The following is a 13604-nucleotide window of genomic DNA, read 5'->3' on the forward strand; positions in this document are numbered from 1 at the left end:
CCCACACAATTTTCTACTGCAGTTTGTCACCTGAAAATCTGTGTTGGAAGGTTATTCTGTTTTTCCAGACCTGACACCAAAACATTTCATTTTGAAGGTCTTCAGACCATTAAAAAGTAGAACTTTCCATGTGATGGAAAGCCATTCTCAAAAGTTAAAGAGCAAACTAGGAGCAGGCAGAGAGCTCTAAGTAGGAAAGCCACTTTGACACTCAGAAAATTTAATCATCTTAAATGATGAGACTAAGTTCTCTGGGTTTTCCACAGTTTTTCCGAAAAGTGAGTTGAAGGAAGGCAACAGCAGTGTTGATTACAGAGGGAACTAATCCTCAAGTACGCCTCAGATTAACCCTGACAAAGGCTCTTAACAGAATTAGGATTTTAGGATTTTCTATGCTGTCTCCCCCTAAGGATTTTCCCAGTCTGTCCTTTCCTTCTGACTTCAGAAACCACCACAGCGACACTTTCCAAACAGACTGACAAGCCAGTCAAACTGTTAAGTAACTTAAGAAACCTCCTGGCTCCTCAGAGCAAATCTTGTGATGGGCAGATGGGGAAAGACCAACTGCAGAGCTGTCAGACCACAGCACAGAGAATGAAAGAAAAAAAAAAAAAAAACAAAGAAGAAGAAAAAGATGAGAGCACCCAGTTTCTGCTTCACTTTACAAATCTAATAAAAGCACCACATCCTGCAGGAAGTCAGTCTGTCTTGAAAAAAGTAAAGCTCTTCCTTTTTACAGGACCTGAATTCTGTACCGAGATGGAGACCTGCAACTAGAAGCAACACAATCAGCTCCTTCCCGTTGCTCTGCCAGCATTAGCCTTTCTCATGAAGGGTTTCACAGTGGGACAGCTTCTGCTCTTGTGTCTGCACTGTATGTGCTTGCTCATGAAGGTGTCTACCGGCATCATTTTATAGCAGGGTTACATGTCCAGTAGGAAGACGACACTGCCCGTTCTGTACGGGTCAGGCAGCCATCAATGGATAAGAGATTAAGGAAGGTGCTTTCAAGTCCTAGCGTTAAGTTTTACCGAGACTTTTGTTTCAGAACAACTCTCTCAAGCAATTCAGACCACAAAACCACTAAGGACAGGCTTCCAACAGCCTGACAGTTTCAGGCATTTGCCACATTGTGCAAAGACACAGTTAATGTTTTAAACATGGTTTTCACATCCACGTGTGTTCAGTTAGGAAGCTTTATGACAAAATAAATGCTTGTCTGAGAAAGAGTAATGTAAACAAAATCAAAAGATGTTGACACAGAAGACCATTAAAACGCTCTGATAGTCCCTCCCATCAGCTATGAAACCATCTTCCTATTACCACAAAAATATTCTTCCAAATTAGCAATTCATTAGTATTTCATCACAGAAATTTTAGAGCCTATATTAGAGGGATGTGCAGGCTATCAGTAGAGCAAATACCTTTATCAAAAATCATCATTATTAGGCCAGACATTAACAGACTGGAAACAGAAACGCACATCAATGAACAGTTAAAAATGAAATTATTGGACAGATTTAGCGCAGAGTAACACAAGCTCTTTAAGTTTTCTATCTTCAGCAAAAGATGGCAAAAGATGCTGTTGTATAAGCATTCTCTAAAGTGTGTTTTCTTGACCTAATAATACAGACATATTTAAGCCAAGATTAAACACTAGAAATTAAATTGAAGCTTAAGAAACATTCCTGATCAACTATAGGTTACACAGAGCCGACTGACTGCTTCGCACCACAGGGGAGGAACCTTACTTGATCGGAGCCGTGGCTCCCTCCGGTCCTTCCAATTCGGACAAAGGAACAAGGTCCCATTTAAAGTGCAGGCCCCAGTTAAAGCCTCCACGCACCACTGGGGAAGAGCTGTAGCTAAGCGTGTCGGCACTGATGATGTCGATCACGGGGCACACCACAGTCCTGCGATCTTCTCTGATTGGCGTCAGCAAAGGTTGCAACCACATCTTGTTCACCTCACAGTGACTGTCCAGGAAAACCAGCACTTTTCCTAAGGAGGCCAAAGCACACGAGATGCAAAGGTCAGTGGTAACATGAAAGGCACAAAAACACATATTTGCATCGGCAGCAGAGTATTGACAGTGTCTTCACCATGCTGCGCAACAGAAGGGAATCACCATCTGCACTCAGAAGAGCTGACAAACTAGAGGCTCCTCAGGGATTAGTTCAGTCACGAAGGCAGAAGGTAAAGCCTGGCTATTCACATTTAACTGTGAATCGCTCAAGTGGGCAGTTATTTACATTTCCTTGGCAGGATTTTGTAGTCGGCAAATATTCCACCTGGACTCAGCGGAGGTATTGTACATTAAATAAAACATCATGATCAGCCCACCAATGCTAAGAGCCCAAGCGATGCTGGCCGAACATCCACAGCGCAGGGCATTTGCCCTAATGCATGGCACCTCTCAAGTCTGATTTAATACTACCAAGGGAGCTGATGATGACAAAGATGGGTCAGACAATCATCCTCGGGACACAGCTGTTCCCATCTACTGACTATAACCACCTTGGGCTCTCTTTATATCAGGCTTCAGCATCCATCCAGTTACTGTTGCAACTAAGATCTGTGGATTTTAAGCCAAACCATCCTAATCAATTGATTTGCATTCCTTCATAACTCAGACCACAGCGCTTCAATTCCTGAATACGACTAAATGTAGAATATCTACTTATTTCATCAGCTTTACAGTTACTGTGGATTCATACCAGTTTAAAGGAGAGTAAAAGCCCTAAACTGGCATAGCAAAATCCAGTGTTAGACCAACCAACATTTCAGTCATGAAAAACCAATCCCATTAGTTTACATGAGGTTATCTGCCATGGTCGGGGAGGACAGTTCAGTCCATGAGAGATCTTCACGCTGAGCTGGTCTAAAAAGTCATTAAGTTTTATTGCACAACATAAAATATATGCAACTTTAAAATAATGTGGGAAAGAGCTTTACAGAAAACATCTCAAACACAAACATAATGAGTTACCCATTAACAACAGACAGTATTTGAATGAAGGGAGAAAAACAGACTCTAGCAGTTCAGAAGAGCAATAAAATGACTTAAAATTGCACTAAGTCAAATGAGTCCTAGCACAGTTTGGAAATTGCAATCACAATTTTCTTTGACTTATGCCATTACAATACTAATGAGTAAACACCAATTAAGAGACTTTATCCAGCACTCAGTAATTATTCGAGAAAACAGCACATACTTTCTCAAATGCCACAGAATTTAACCAGGAAGCATATTATGGTAAAATGCACACAGCTTACATAAAGCACCAGATACAGTTTATCCCAATTAACACTCACTGCAACAACAGGAAACCTTGCGTGAGAAACATTTCAATGAGATGGGTGAATTAGAAGCCAGTTTAAATTTTGCTAAACCTTAATAAGGAAGCAGATTGCCATTTTAGAGCAATAGCTTTCACATGCAAAAGTATTCTGCAAACACAATATCCAGCTTCGAAGGAAGTGTTTGAGACAACATTCTTCCAGAGCAGGAATAAGAAAAATTCTAAGTTTGTCAAATACTGTTTTTGTTTTACTATTTCACTGACCCATTCTAAATGGATTAACTTTTTTTTTTTTTTTTAATCAAAAATAAACTTACAGGGGGAGTAAAAAGACAAGCCAATGCTTCAGATAAGGTTTAAGAGATTTGCTCTAACTGGGCTCCAAATTTGCCAAGTCACTATTTGGCATACTTCAGAAAAATTTCCTGAAGTTAGTTACAAACTATAAAACCACTGAATTTATTATATCTATTCTACATTTACGTATAAGCAAGAACCAAGTCCTCCTTGTTTCCATCTCACTAAGTGGGTAACAGAAAAGCCTCAGGTGAGGAATAATTCAGTAAAGCTATAACGAAATGCTGCAGAAGGTTTCATACAGATTACGGCCAAGAGCATGATGGAAACATTCAAATACACAGGTAATGCTAGTTGAGGTCTGCAGTCATCACCATACAAGTATTACTGAAGACACCTTGTTTAGCTGTTGCAACATAGTTTAACTAAGGGCAGCCAAAGAAAGATGCAGGTAACTTAAAGTAGTCACTGACATCTTGTAACAATCGTTCAAATATCTTTCACCTAAAGTACCATTATCCAGAAATCTTTCCCTTGCTTTAAATCGTGTAGCTTGAAACACAGCGTGACACACAGATCCCCCCCCACAGTGGGCTAAAGCCATCACATACATCCAATATTCAACATCGGAAAGAGCTGCACTACAGGAAAGGGAAGTCACCCAATTATATATGGTCAGAGTATGCAAGGAAAGGAGAAAGAGGAAGGTATACCTGTGGCATGAGAGGCTCCAATCATCCTTCCTCGAATCAAGCCCTCCCGCTTTTCATTTCTTACCAGCTTTGTGGTTTTTGGAAGTTGACTTTTAACATATTCACTCAGGTCTTTCTTCAAGTCAGCTGAGAAAAGGAGAACACAAGTTCAACAACTGGACACAAGCTTTGTGAGAGCTTTGCTTCGACTAAAGTCCCCAGATGTCCAACTCAAAGGGGGCTGAAGAACTCTACCAGAAAGCAGTCCCCAATACAGTATAGCTTCAAACCAAACTTATCAAAAAAAAAAAAAAGTTAGTCATTCCACACCCTACACTTGCTCTCCACTTCCTCTGCCCATTTTTGCCATTTTATACTCTCATTATCCTTTTAACTGCAACACTTTCCCCCCGCTGTAGTGTGGAAACCCACATGGACAAAGCGGGCACGTATCCTGCATGGGAAAGGGCGACTGACCATATATTGGCCTTCCACAGTGCCCACTCTGCTGATGTGCTTTTCCTCGTATTTTCCCATCCAGCTTGTCTATGCCCTGCCACCACATCAGGCTTTATAGGTAGCCTTAGTTTCCTAAATACAGACTGTATTGCCTTTTTTTTTTTCCTCCCTGTTTGCAAAAACTTTAATACAATATGACTCAAGTTTTAACTGAAACTCTATGCTAACAGGAATTACTGCTGCTAAAAAAATAAATAAATACAAAAAACCCCCCACAACATACTCTCATGTGTGCACAGAGACATTTTTCTTCCAAATTATTCTGATAGTGGCAGCATGATATCTGTAGCAAAAGTAAAGGCGGCCTTTTCACAGAGACAAGTAACTCAAATCACTAGCGTTCCATATACTGAAGCAAACACTGACATCTTTAAAAAGCAGCATGAGGCCATCTTTCATTATCTGTACCCGCCTGCTTGGTAAAAGTTCAGGTTTACAAAACAATGATGTCCAACAGCAGGAACAGAACTACAACTTGCTCACAGGCGGTTGCTTTCTAACATCCAGAAGAATCAAAGACACTCCTGGCAAGCACGTGCTTTTGAAAGACAGTAAAGATCATCAAAGCCTATAAACGCTATTGTAATTTAAATAATATTAATGGCAGCTGTAACAATATTCCCCACCCCCGCCCCGAAGATAGTAGCTTCCAACATTAAAGTAGGCAGCAAGCTTTTACCGTTGAAGAGAAGAGGGACAGATGAAGACTGCAGTAATGGAGAAATTTAAGTTATTAATCCTATGGAGAAATAGAAAGGAATACAAACTGAGGAAGAAAGAGCAAGTCGGTTGAGATTTTATAGAGAACCTTGGTATAGATATACAGATTTTCAATAGAGGAAGTTCTGGAATAAGATTATTATTCTAATGAATATCAGTTCAAACATCAAAGTTACTGTTAACAAAATTAAATGCTAAAGGAATATACATGGAAGCTAGAGCTGTAATCCCCAGGGAGTACAAGAAACTTCAACAGGAAGACTAAAGAGCAAATGCCAAGAAGCAACCAAATGTTAAGATCTCAGTCTCTGCTCTGCCAGGTGGCTTTGCAGATCATGAATGAAAATATTCCACATAGAATATTCCCTAGTACCATATTTGCTATGGCAAAGAAAAGTCTCTTGAGAGATGCACACTGGATTCAAATAGGTCACAGGGATTCACTCTCCCTCAGTCTTTAGTGTGACATAATATGCCAGAGACGTGAAAGATTTTTGAAGGAAGTCTCCTAGAAAGTTGAGTAAATTAAGTTATTCCTCTAATGCTACCCAGTAAGGGATGCCTTATTTGAGCATACCCCAGGACCAGAGAAATGCATCTGATTTTGTCTCTACGGTAGTACACACAGATCCACAGTGTCCCTGGAACACTTTCCAGATAACTTTTAAAGAAAAAGTTAATGTTCCTTCCCCTCACTCCAGATGGGCTTCAGCTTCATGGCCACTGGGAGGACCAATTTCTTCCAACATAAACCCAAAAAACTGCTTCAACGCAGCCTGTCTTTGAAATTTTGCTCCAAGAAGTGAACATCTCCCCTTCGGGCCAGTGGAGTATCTCCAGAAATGACTTTTCCATATGGATGCAATGATGGCTCCTCCAAACAGGAAAAACGAGGATAGGAGTCTGTTGGCACAGGTGATATTATTGCAAAGTATTCAGTTGCAGAGTTTCCCAAGCTCCTGATATCACTATTCCCTTCTTCAGTCTCTTCCTCTCCATAGGAGAATAGCACCAGCAAAAACCTTTAACACCTCCGGTGGTTTATCCCACACCAGGTAAAGCCTAAACCAGAGAAAAAGAGGTCGTACTAGAGAAAGAAATCCAGCCTTGCAGCAAAGGGAGAGAAAGATGTAATGCTGGCATCAACTGAGCCATCAAAATGCCTGCTCAGCTGGTGAGACACTTCATGATTGAAAATGTAAGAAGCCTCTTGAGCTTAAAGTAGAAGCAAAGACCCAAGCTTTGCACAACAGCACTGATGGGCAGCAGAGCTCTTATGATTAAAGCTGAAGAAATAGGCAGAATTTCATCTGAGCTATCATTTCAGGAAACAGTACCAAGTATATATTTCAGGGAAAATAAATAAAGATCAAAGAGGCACAGAGATTAAGCAATTCACCCAGGCTCACATATGCGATCCACAGCAGAGCCAAAGACAAGTCTTGGTCCATTTCCTCCGTCACCAAACTAGCTTTGCTTTTTTCCTGCTATAAAATTCCATCAGTTAAAATTAAGCAGCAGTGCAAACATCAGTTGTTTCACCATCGAGAGCAGGATTTCTTTATTCAAAGAGTATCTCCTCCCATCTCGTGCTTCAAATCATGTTTGTTTAAAGTCAGAAATGCAAGAGGAGCCACTTGAACACTTTGAGATTAATTTGGCCTTTGAAATAGCAACAGGTCAAGAGTGATGGCATCACTGCCTAAACAGAGCATGCTAATCAAATGCACTACCATACTGAAAAGACTATGTTTTGAAGTAAGCTTAGTTCTGAATGTGAAGGCTATGAAACTTGAAAGCAACAAATTGCACAAGGGAATTTGTAGCAAAGGGTGCATAATGCTTCCAAAGCACAGAAGGATGAAAAATGCTTTTAAATATTACATATGCTTGCTTATCAGCAAGGAGCAATATTTGATTTTTGTTCTCTCCCGTATCTTAACATTCTATCTGACCTCCCAGAAATAAACTAGTTGCATGATGACAAGAGAATTTCATTCTATGTTATGCATATCTAATCAGTCTCACCGAGAAAGCAAGACCTTAACCCCAAAAACAAATTATGAGACCAGGGGAGTTAATTATATAAGCTAAAAAACAATCTAAAAAACATGCAGAAAATTGTGAACTTGTATACAGGCAAGTAGGGAACTCGCACAGTCCTGCTTGCAAGGACTACGACACTAACACATTCCTCAACAGGCATTTAGCTTTTAAAGTGCCCAAATGCTTGAATTACATGTCTGTCTTCGCCTTGTGCATCATCCAAGATACCTCCCTCCAGGGGCCTGTCCCGGACAGCAGAGCAGAGGCTGCTCCACCAAAACCCAGCGAGAGCGACTCACAGGGTGGCCGCAAGAGGCTGTACAAGAGCCAGGCAGAGCCCTTGCAGCAAAGGCTGAGCTCTGATCCCAGCACGCCACTGCCCTCAAATGCTGAGCAAGTCCGAAGACCTAGCCCACCGTTTCCATAGTGCCACATCGACTTATTTTCAAGACTGCAGCTGAGGCTATGGACATGCCAGTCCTTTCAGAAGCATTCACAGGAAGTCTCAGCCTACAAAATTTATAATAAAATCAGTGTAACCTGCTCTGAGCACCAGAGTAGCCCAGCAAGATTTGCTACATACTGCAACACTATTGAAATCAGCTAAGCTATCAACAACTGCTTAATCCTCCTCTCATCTCTTATTATGAGCTTCAAAACCTGTTTTTGTATCATATAGGCATGAACATTCAAAGTTCATCAGTAAAATCGGCACCAGTGTCCACCAGGATGTCATTTTGGACTTCTCAGAACATCATGTGTCTATACTGGAACCTTTCAGATAGGGACTGCAGTACAAATTGGTTTTACCCTGGGCTTCTACATTTTTATTTGGACCAGTTAATAAAGCACGAGACGGGCAGGTCAGGAGCCAGTGGAAAGTGTAAGCAGTCACCAAAATAGTACTGAAACGGTCTCTCACCCAATTCACTGTTGTCATCCACCAAAATAATTTCATGAAGAAGGTATGCAGGGGTGCGATCAAGGACACTATGTACTGTGCGAAGCAGGGCAGAAAGTGCTTCATTGTAGAAGCAGATAATAACACTGGCAAATGGCAGATCAGAAGGGTAGGACTTCTCTCTGCATCTGCAAACAGAAAAACAGTATTTATCACTTTATTTTCAGTGGCATTTCCATAAGGCTGTATCACTACTGAAACTTCATAAATAAAAACCAAACATTTAATGTGTAGGAGGAATCCCTAATTTGAATGCAAAGAGTCCAGGAGGATAACATCTATACTAGCGCTCAGCATAGTAAATTACCCTCCACATAATACAGATTTTTAGTAGCTGTGGGCTATTGCTACACATTAGAAAACATAAGATATGATGGATTGGAGTGGGGGGGGGTTCTTTGAGACATGAGCAAAAATAGATGCTAAAGGCTTGGTTCAGCTGTGAAAACAGTGTCCAGTAACACTGGGTGTCAGACATGCACAAGAATGGTAAATACGACATAAGGCTTATGAAAACCCCACACCTTTATTGGCCAGCTGCTGGAGGCCAGGCTGGACATCCCAGAACATCTCAAATGGTGCTACACACCTGTCTAGGCAACCAAGGCTGGGATTCAGGCTGCAGATTAAGACACTTAAATCTAGTCAATAAAGTCAGTGGAGCAAGGAGTGTTCAGCTCACCTAAGGCAGAGAGGTGCATTTTGTCAGCAGAAGAGCTCTGCATACTCCGGTAGTGACTACCTGTAACTGATCCAGCGTTGACTGGATCTCCGCTAATTATAATTAAAGTAGAGACGACTGACTAACATGCAACTGTCTAAATTTAAGCATCTTAATTTGAAAGCTGAATCCCGCTCAAAGCAGAAAAGCCTTCTTTCCGCTGATTTTCAAATTTTGCTCATACAATCTAATAGGGTACAGTATCACAAATAAATGCCATTTAAAGTAAGATGCCAGGCATGAAGGGAGCCAATAAAAATATGAAAAGCTGCAAATGAAAACTGGGACATATACAAGAAAAGCCTTCACTGACTTGAAACAAACTCAGCTTTTGGGGAAGACACATTTCAGCAAGTACAATTCATTATGTTTACCCATAGCAGAGCAACCACTAGAAAAATAGACACAGGTTTATTCATAAGTAGCTGGTCCCAGATCCTTGCTCTCCCCAGGTGCCTCGCTCCCAGAGACACACGCATGGGTGAGTCAAGCCCCAGATCCTACGGTCTCTGGCTGCTGGCCAGGACCCCCTGGTCACCACCTCCTCCAGACACACTCACAAATGGGTCTCAGACGACCTCCAGACCTGACTGTCTCTCTGGCAGTTGACCAGGACTCCCCTGGCCCCTCCAGTAGCCAACTCCTCCTGTGGTCTCACCCTTAAACACACACATACCTGGCCCCAAGGCCACTTCACCTACTTGCTGGCTAGTCCGGCTTGACATTTGCTAGCGATCACACTCTGACAAGCATGCCCTCACTCGCTCCACTCGCTGGTACCACAGACACATGGCACCTGTGACCCACGGTCCCACTCCAGTTGCTGACTCTTGATTTCCACTCGCTGGCATCACAGACACACAGGCCCCTGTGAGCCACGGTCTGGCTCCAGTTACCGGCACTTAGATACACACACTCACACAGAGTGGTGCCCCTCACCCAGAAAAACAGAACTTAGTAAGAAGATAGGACAGACAGTGCTGCTCAGGCACAGCCAGACAAGCGTACTGACCAACAACCTGTTTGCACACAACCAGCCCCTTTTATCCCCTTATCCCTCCATTTTTCCCATGTTTTTTTTCCTTCCCTAAACATCTCACCTTGATCCCTCCCTTTCATTCCCCCCTAAATATCCTGTAAGTCTTGTGCAAGCCCAAAATGCTCTTCCCCTGTATCGCACACCATGTCCCATACCCCTAGGCAGTAACCCCCTTTCAGTCCGAAAGGGGATACAGAAGAGCTGCTGCTGTTGATTCGTCTCAGTGGGTTTCATACCTGGTCCGTGGGGCTGATGCTCTCCTAGGACAACCTCGGGAGGAGCCGGGCCAGGATATTATTTGGGTTGCCCAAACTGCCACTGTTTCTGTGCTCCTTTGTGTATGCGCGGATAAGCTTTTTATCACATAACCTAACAAGGATTGTAGCATCTTTTCTGGTAATTATAGTGCTCGGTATCTCAAAAATGAAGCTTCATAACTAAAAATATTGTAGAATACTTAAAGTAACAGGGTACACAGCTAGCAAAATGAAAGACACTTAGGATGTGTAATCCTAGTCTTGCTGGATAGCAAGCTTGATTCCTAGGACTTTTCATAATGACTTTTATTTAAAATATTATTTTTGGAAACTTGCTTCTACAAAAATAGCTGTCTGTGAATCCTACTACTCACAAACATTAAATAAATTGGATGAAAATTTGAATAAGTGTATATCTAATCCAGTTTTTCCTTAAGCATTCTTGAAGACACTCAAGAATCAGGCGAAAAAAATTTGGACTCTTGCTTAAGGCTGTTTCACCAGTGTTAATGGGGATAAAGGGAAAAGGGGAAAACAGGAAAGCAAAGAAAGGGTAACCCTCACAGTCTGTTTTCCAAGCTACTAATATTTATTCTCCTGAATTGCAAAACAAAATGAGATGCTATTACACTCCCATTTTAACACAAGCCTGTTGCTAGGAATTATCGATAATTTGATGTTTGCCTCCCCATATTAACCATAAAAACATGTATAAAGCTAACAGGTACAAATACACAAACCAACTACAGCTACACACTCTGCAAGCTTCTTTGCAAATGTCTATTCCCCAAGCAAATCTCATCCCAACTTCCTCCTTAAAAACCTCTCTCCTGGCTTAAAATAGCCTCCTGATAACACCCTGGGGTGAACTCATATACTAACTACACTGAATCAATCCCAGCTTCCCATTAGTTTTGTATAAAGATACAATATTCAGCTATGAAGATTCTCTTCTACTGACAGTCAGCCAAAAGTTAGTTCGCTACAGTACTATATTTCTAAATTTGAAAATCCCAAATGGCTCCTTGGATTTCTTTTTAGTAAGACATCTCAGTCAATCAAGCTTCTTCATCTAGCACTTTTCAAAATACAAACCATTTTTGTTTCACCCATTTTGCTCATTCAGCTTCAAACTAGTAAAATTCTACCACATAGGCACTTCTTTGACAGCATGGTAAGTTCTAAAACTAAAAACAAAATAGCTATCTGTTTTAAGTCACCTTAAATTTCACAGATACATAAACTTTGCCTTTGGGGAGTAGCCATCTGTTTTCATGTAACCTGTTTTCTGGGGGCTTTACCAATAACACTCCCTTTCCAGTTTGTACAAAATTAAGTCTCCAGAGCAATATTCAAGTCAAAACAACAAAAAATGCAACACCCCCACATACACATACACACCAAAAAGTCCAAAGAATAAAAATCCTAACCCCAAGCACTCTGGCTTAAATAGCTGGAAAACTGCCCTCAGTGACACAGTATAAAGAGTATCTACCATAAATGTAACACCAAAAAATGTTATTTACTAAATCAGTACAATGTGTGTAACAAGCCCTTAAGCACACACAATTATACCATGTTTTCTCCAAAAATTAAGTACATACTTTGCATCTCTTGTATCAGGTACCTCCCTGTGGTATCCCAGCCGGTTACTGATAAGCATATTGAAGGCATGCTTCTGATAACCCAAGTCTCTCACTTCCTGGTCTTCTTCATTAAAGATCATCCCTGCAACAAAAACATGCCAAGATCAGTTCACAGGCTCAGAAATATCCTTTGGAAACAATCAAGGATTGAACAGTAGGCTTTGACTCCCTCTAAAACCCCTTATCTTCTTCAGAAATCTCTTTAGCCTCTGGTTTTGCAAAGTGCATTTTTGCGCAACTGTTTTAGTTTCGACCACCTCTAATAGGTAGTACTTATGAGCAGTCCTTGCAGCTGCAATAAAATGAAATATTCTCCCAAGACTGATTGCTCCATTGCGTTTATTACCTTACCAGACACATTCCCTTCTTTTAAATGGCCTCTTGAGCTTACCACCACCTAAAAACCCACATCAAACAAGCAACAGAGGATAGACTTTGGCCACACAACGCATCAGCTGCTATCCATACAGACGAAGGGTCTAGAAGTAGCTTTTTCAAGAGAGAAAAAGAAAAAAAAAACCCACAAGCCATTTACAATGGTAGAAAAACTTTTATGATAATTGCTCAAATTTCATGTATTTTTTGAGGTCTGCAGTAACGTAAAAATAGCTGTGAAAGCATTGGAAATTTATTTATCTCATCTGGGACTTTGACAGCAAGCTAAATAGCAGCAGAGCTAGCCACTTCTCTGATATTCTAGCAGAGGCATCAACTGTTGCTGAGCATGGCAGAGCATGGCAGAGGCAGCAATCGCCAGCATAAGTACGTAGCCTGTTAGTGGTGAAGGCGAAATCCTGAACGCCACCCTGCCTGCCTTGACTCAGGGCCGTAGGCTTCTCTCTCGCTCAGCCATATGCTTACCAAGGCAGAGCACTGAACTTCTACAGAAAGGGGGAGGAAGTGGTAAGAGAAACCTGTCTTGCACAGACAGATTTGCTTCCCATACATTCTCCTATTCACTACGCACTTCTGCAACAAGTTAGAAAGCAGAGCAGTATTTTATTGTCTCCATTCAAACGGCTGCACAGAACAAAATGTGAATGTTCTCTATAGCTATTACCAAGCTACAGAGGCAATTTCACCGAAATTTTTGTACAAGCGAGCAAGGATCATGCAATCTGTCTCCTTCCACCTTGCCCATCATGTTCATATGGTTCAAGATCTGAAGAAAAATATTAGCAAGGGAGTCCCTCATTCACTTGCTTCCATATGTCCAGGATAATGTTTCATACAATCACAGAATAATTTAGGTTGGAAGGGACCCCTGGAGGGCATCTAGTCCAATCTCCTGCTTGAAGCAGGTCCAATCAGATCAGGTTGCTCAGAATTTATCCAGTTAAGTTTTGCATACCTCCAGTATCTCCAAGAATTGAGGTTCTACCACGTCTTCGGGCCCCTATTGAA

At 41.4% G+C, this 13604-nt stretch overlaps 1 protein-coding gene across 3 annotated transcripts in view; it reads right to left on the reverse strand.

Annotated features, from left to right (window-relative positions):
• Positions 1-13604, reverse strand: part of GALNT11 (polypeptide N-acetylgalactosaminyltransferase 11) — a 55648-nt gene that overhangs the window by 21977 nt on the left and 20067 nt on the right. For all 3 annotated transcript variants that reach the window (XM_067291968.1, XM_067291966.1, XM_067291967.1), the window contains exons 3-6: positions 12159-12282; positions 8499-8665; positions 4313-4438; positions 1752-2001 (exon numbers count right to left, since the gene is read on the reverse strand). In XM_067291968.1, the coding sequence (XP_067148069.1) occupies positions 1752-2001; positions 4313-4438; positions 8499-8665; positions 12159-12282 (667 nt within the window). The remainder of the gene's footprint in view (positions 1-1751; positions 2002-4312; positions 4439-8498; positions 8666-12158; positions 12283-13604) is intronic.

Source organism: Apteryx mantelli, chromosome 2, assembly GCF_036417845.1.
Source record: "Apteryx mantelli isolate bAptMan1 chromosome 2, bAptMan1.hap1, whole genome shotgun sequence".
In the NCBI taxonomy this organism is placed as follows: Eukaryota; Metazoa; Chordata; class Aves; order Apterygiformes; family Apterygidae; genus Apteryx; species Apteryx mantelli.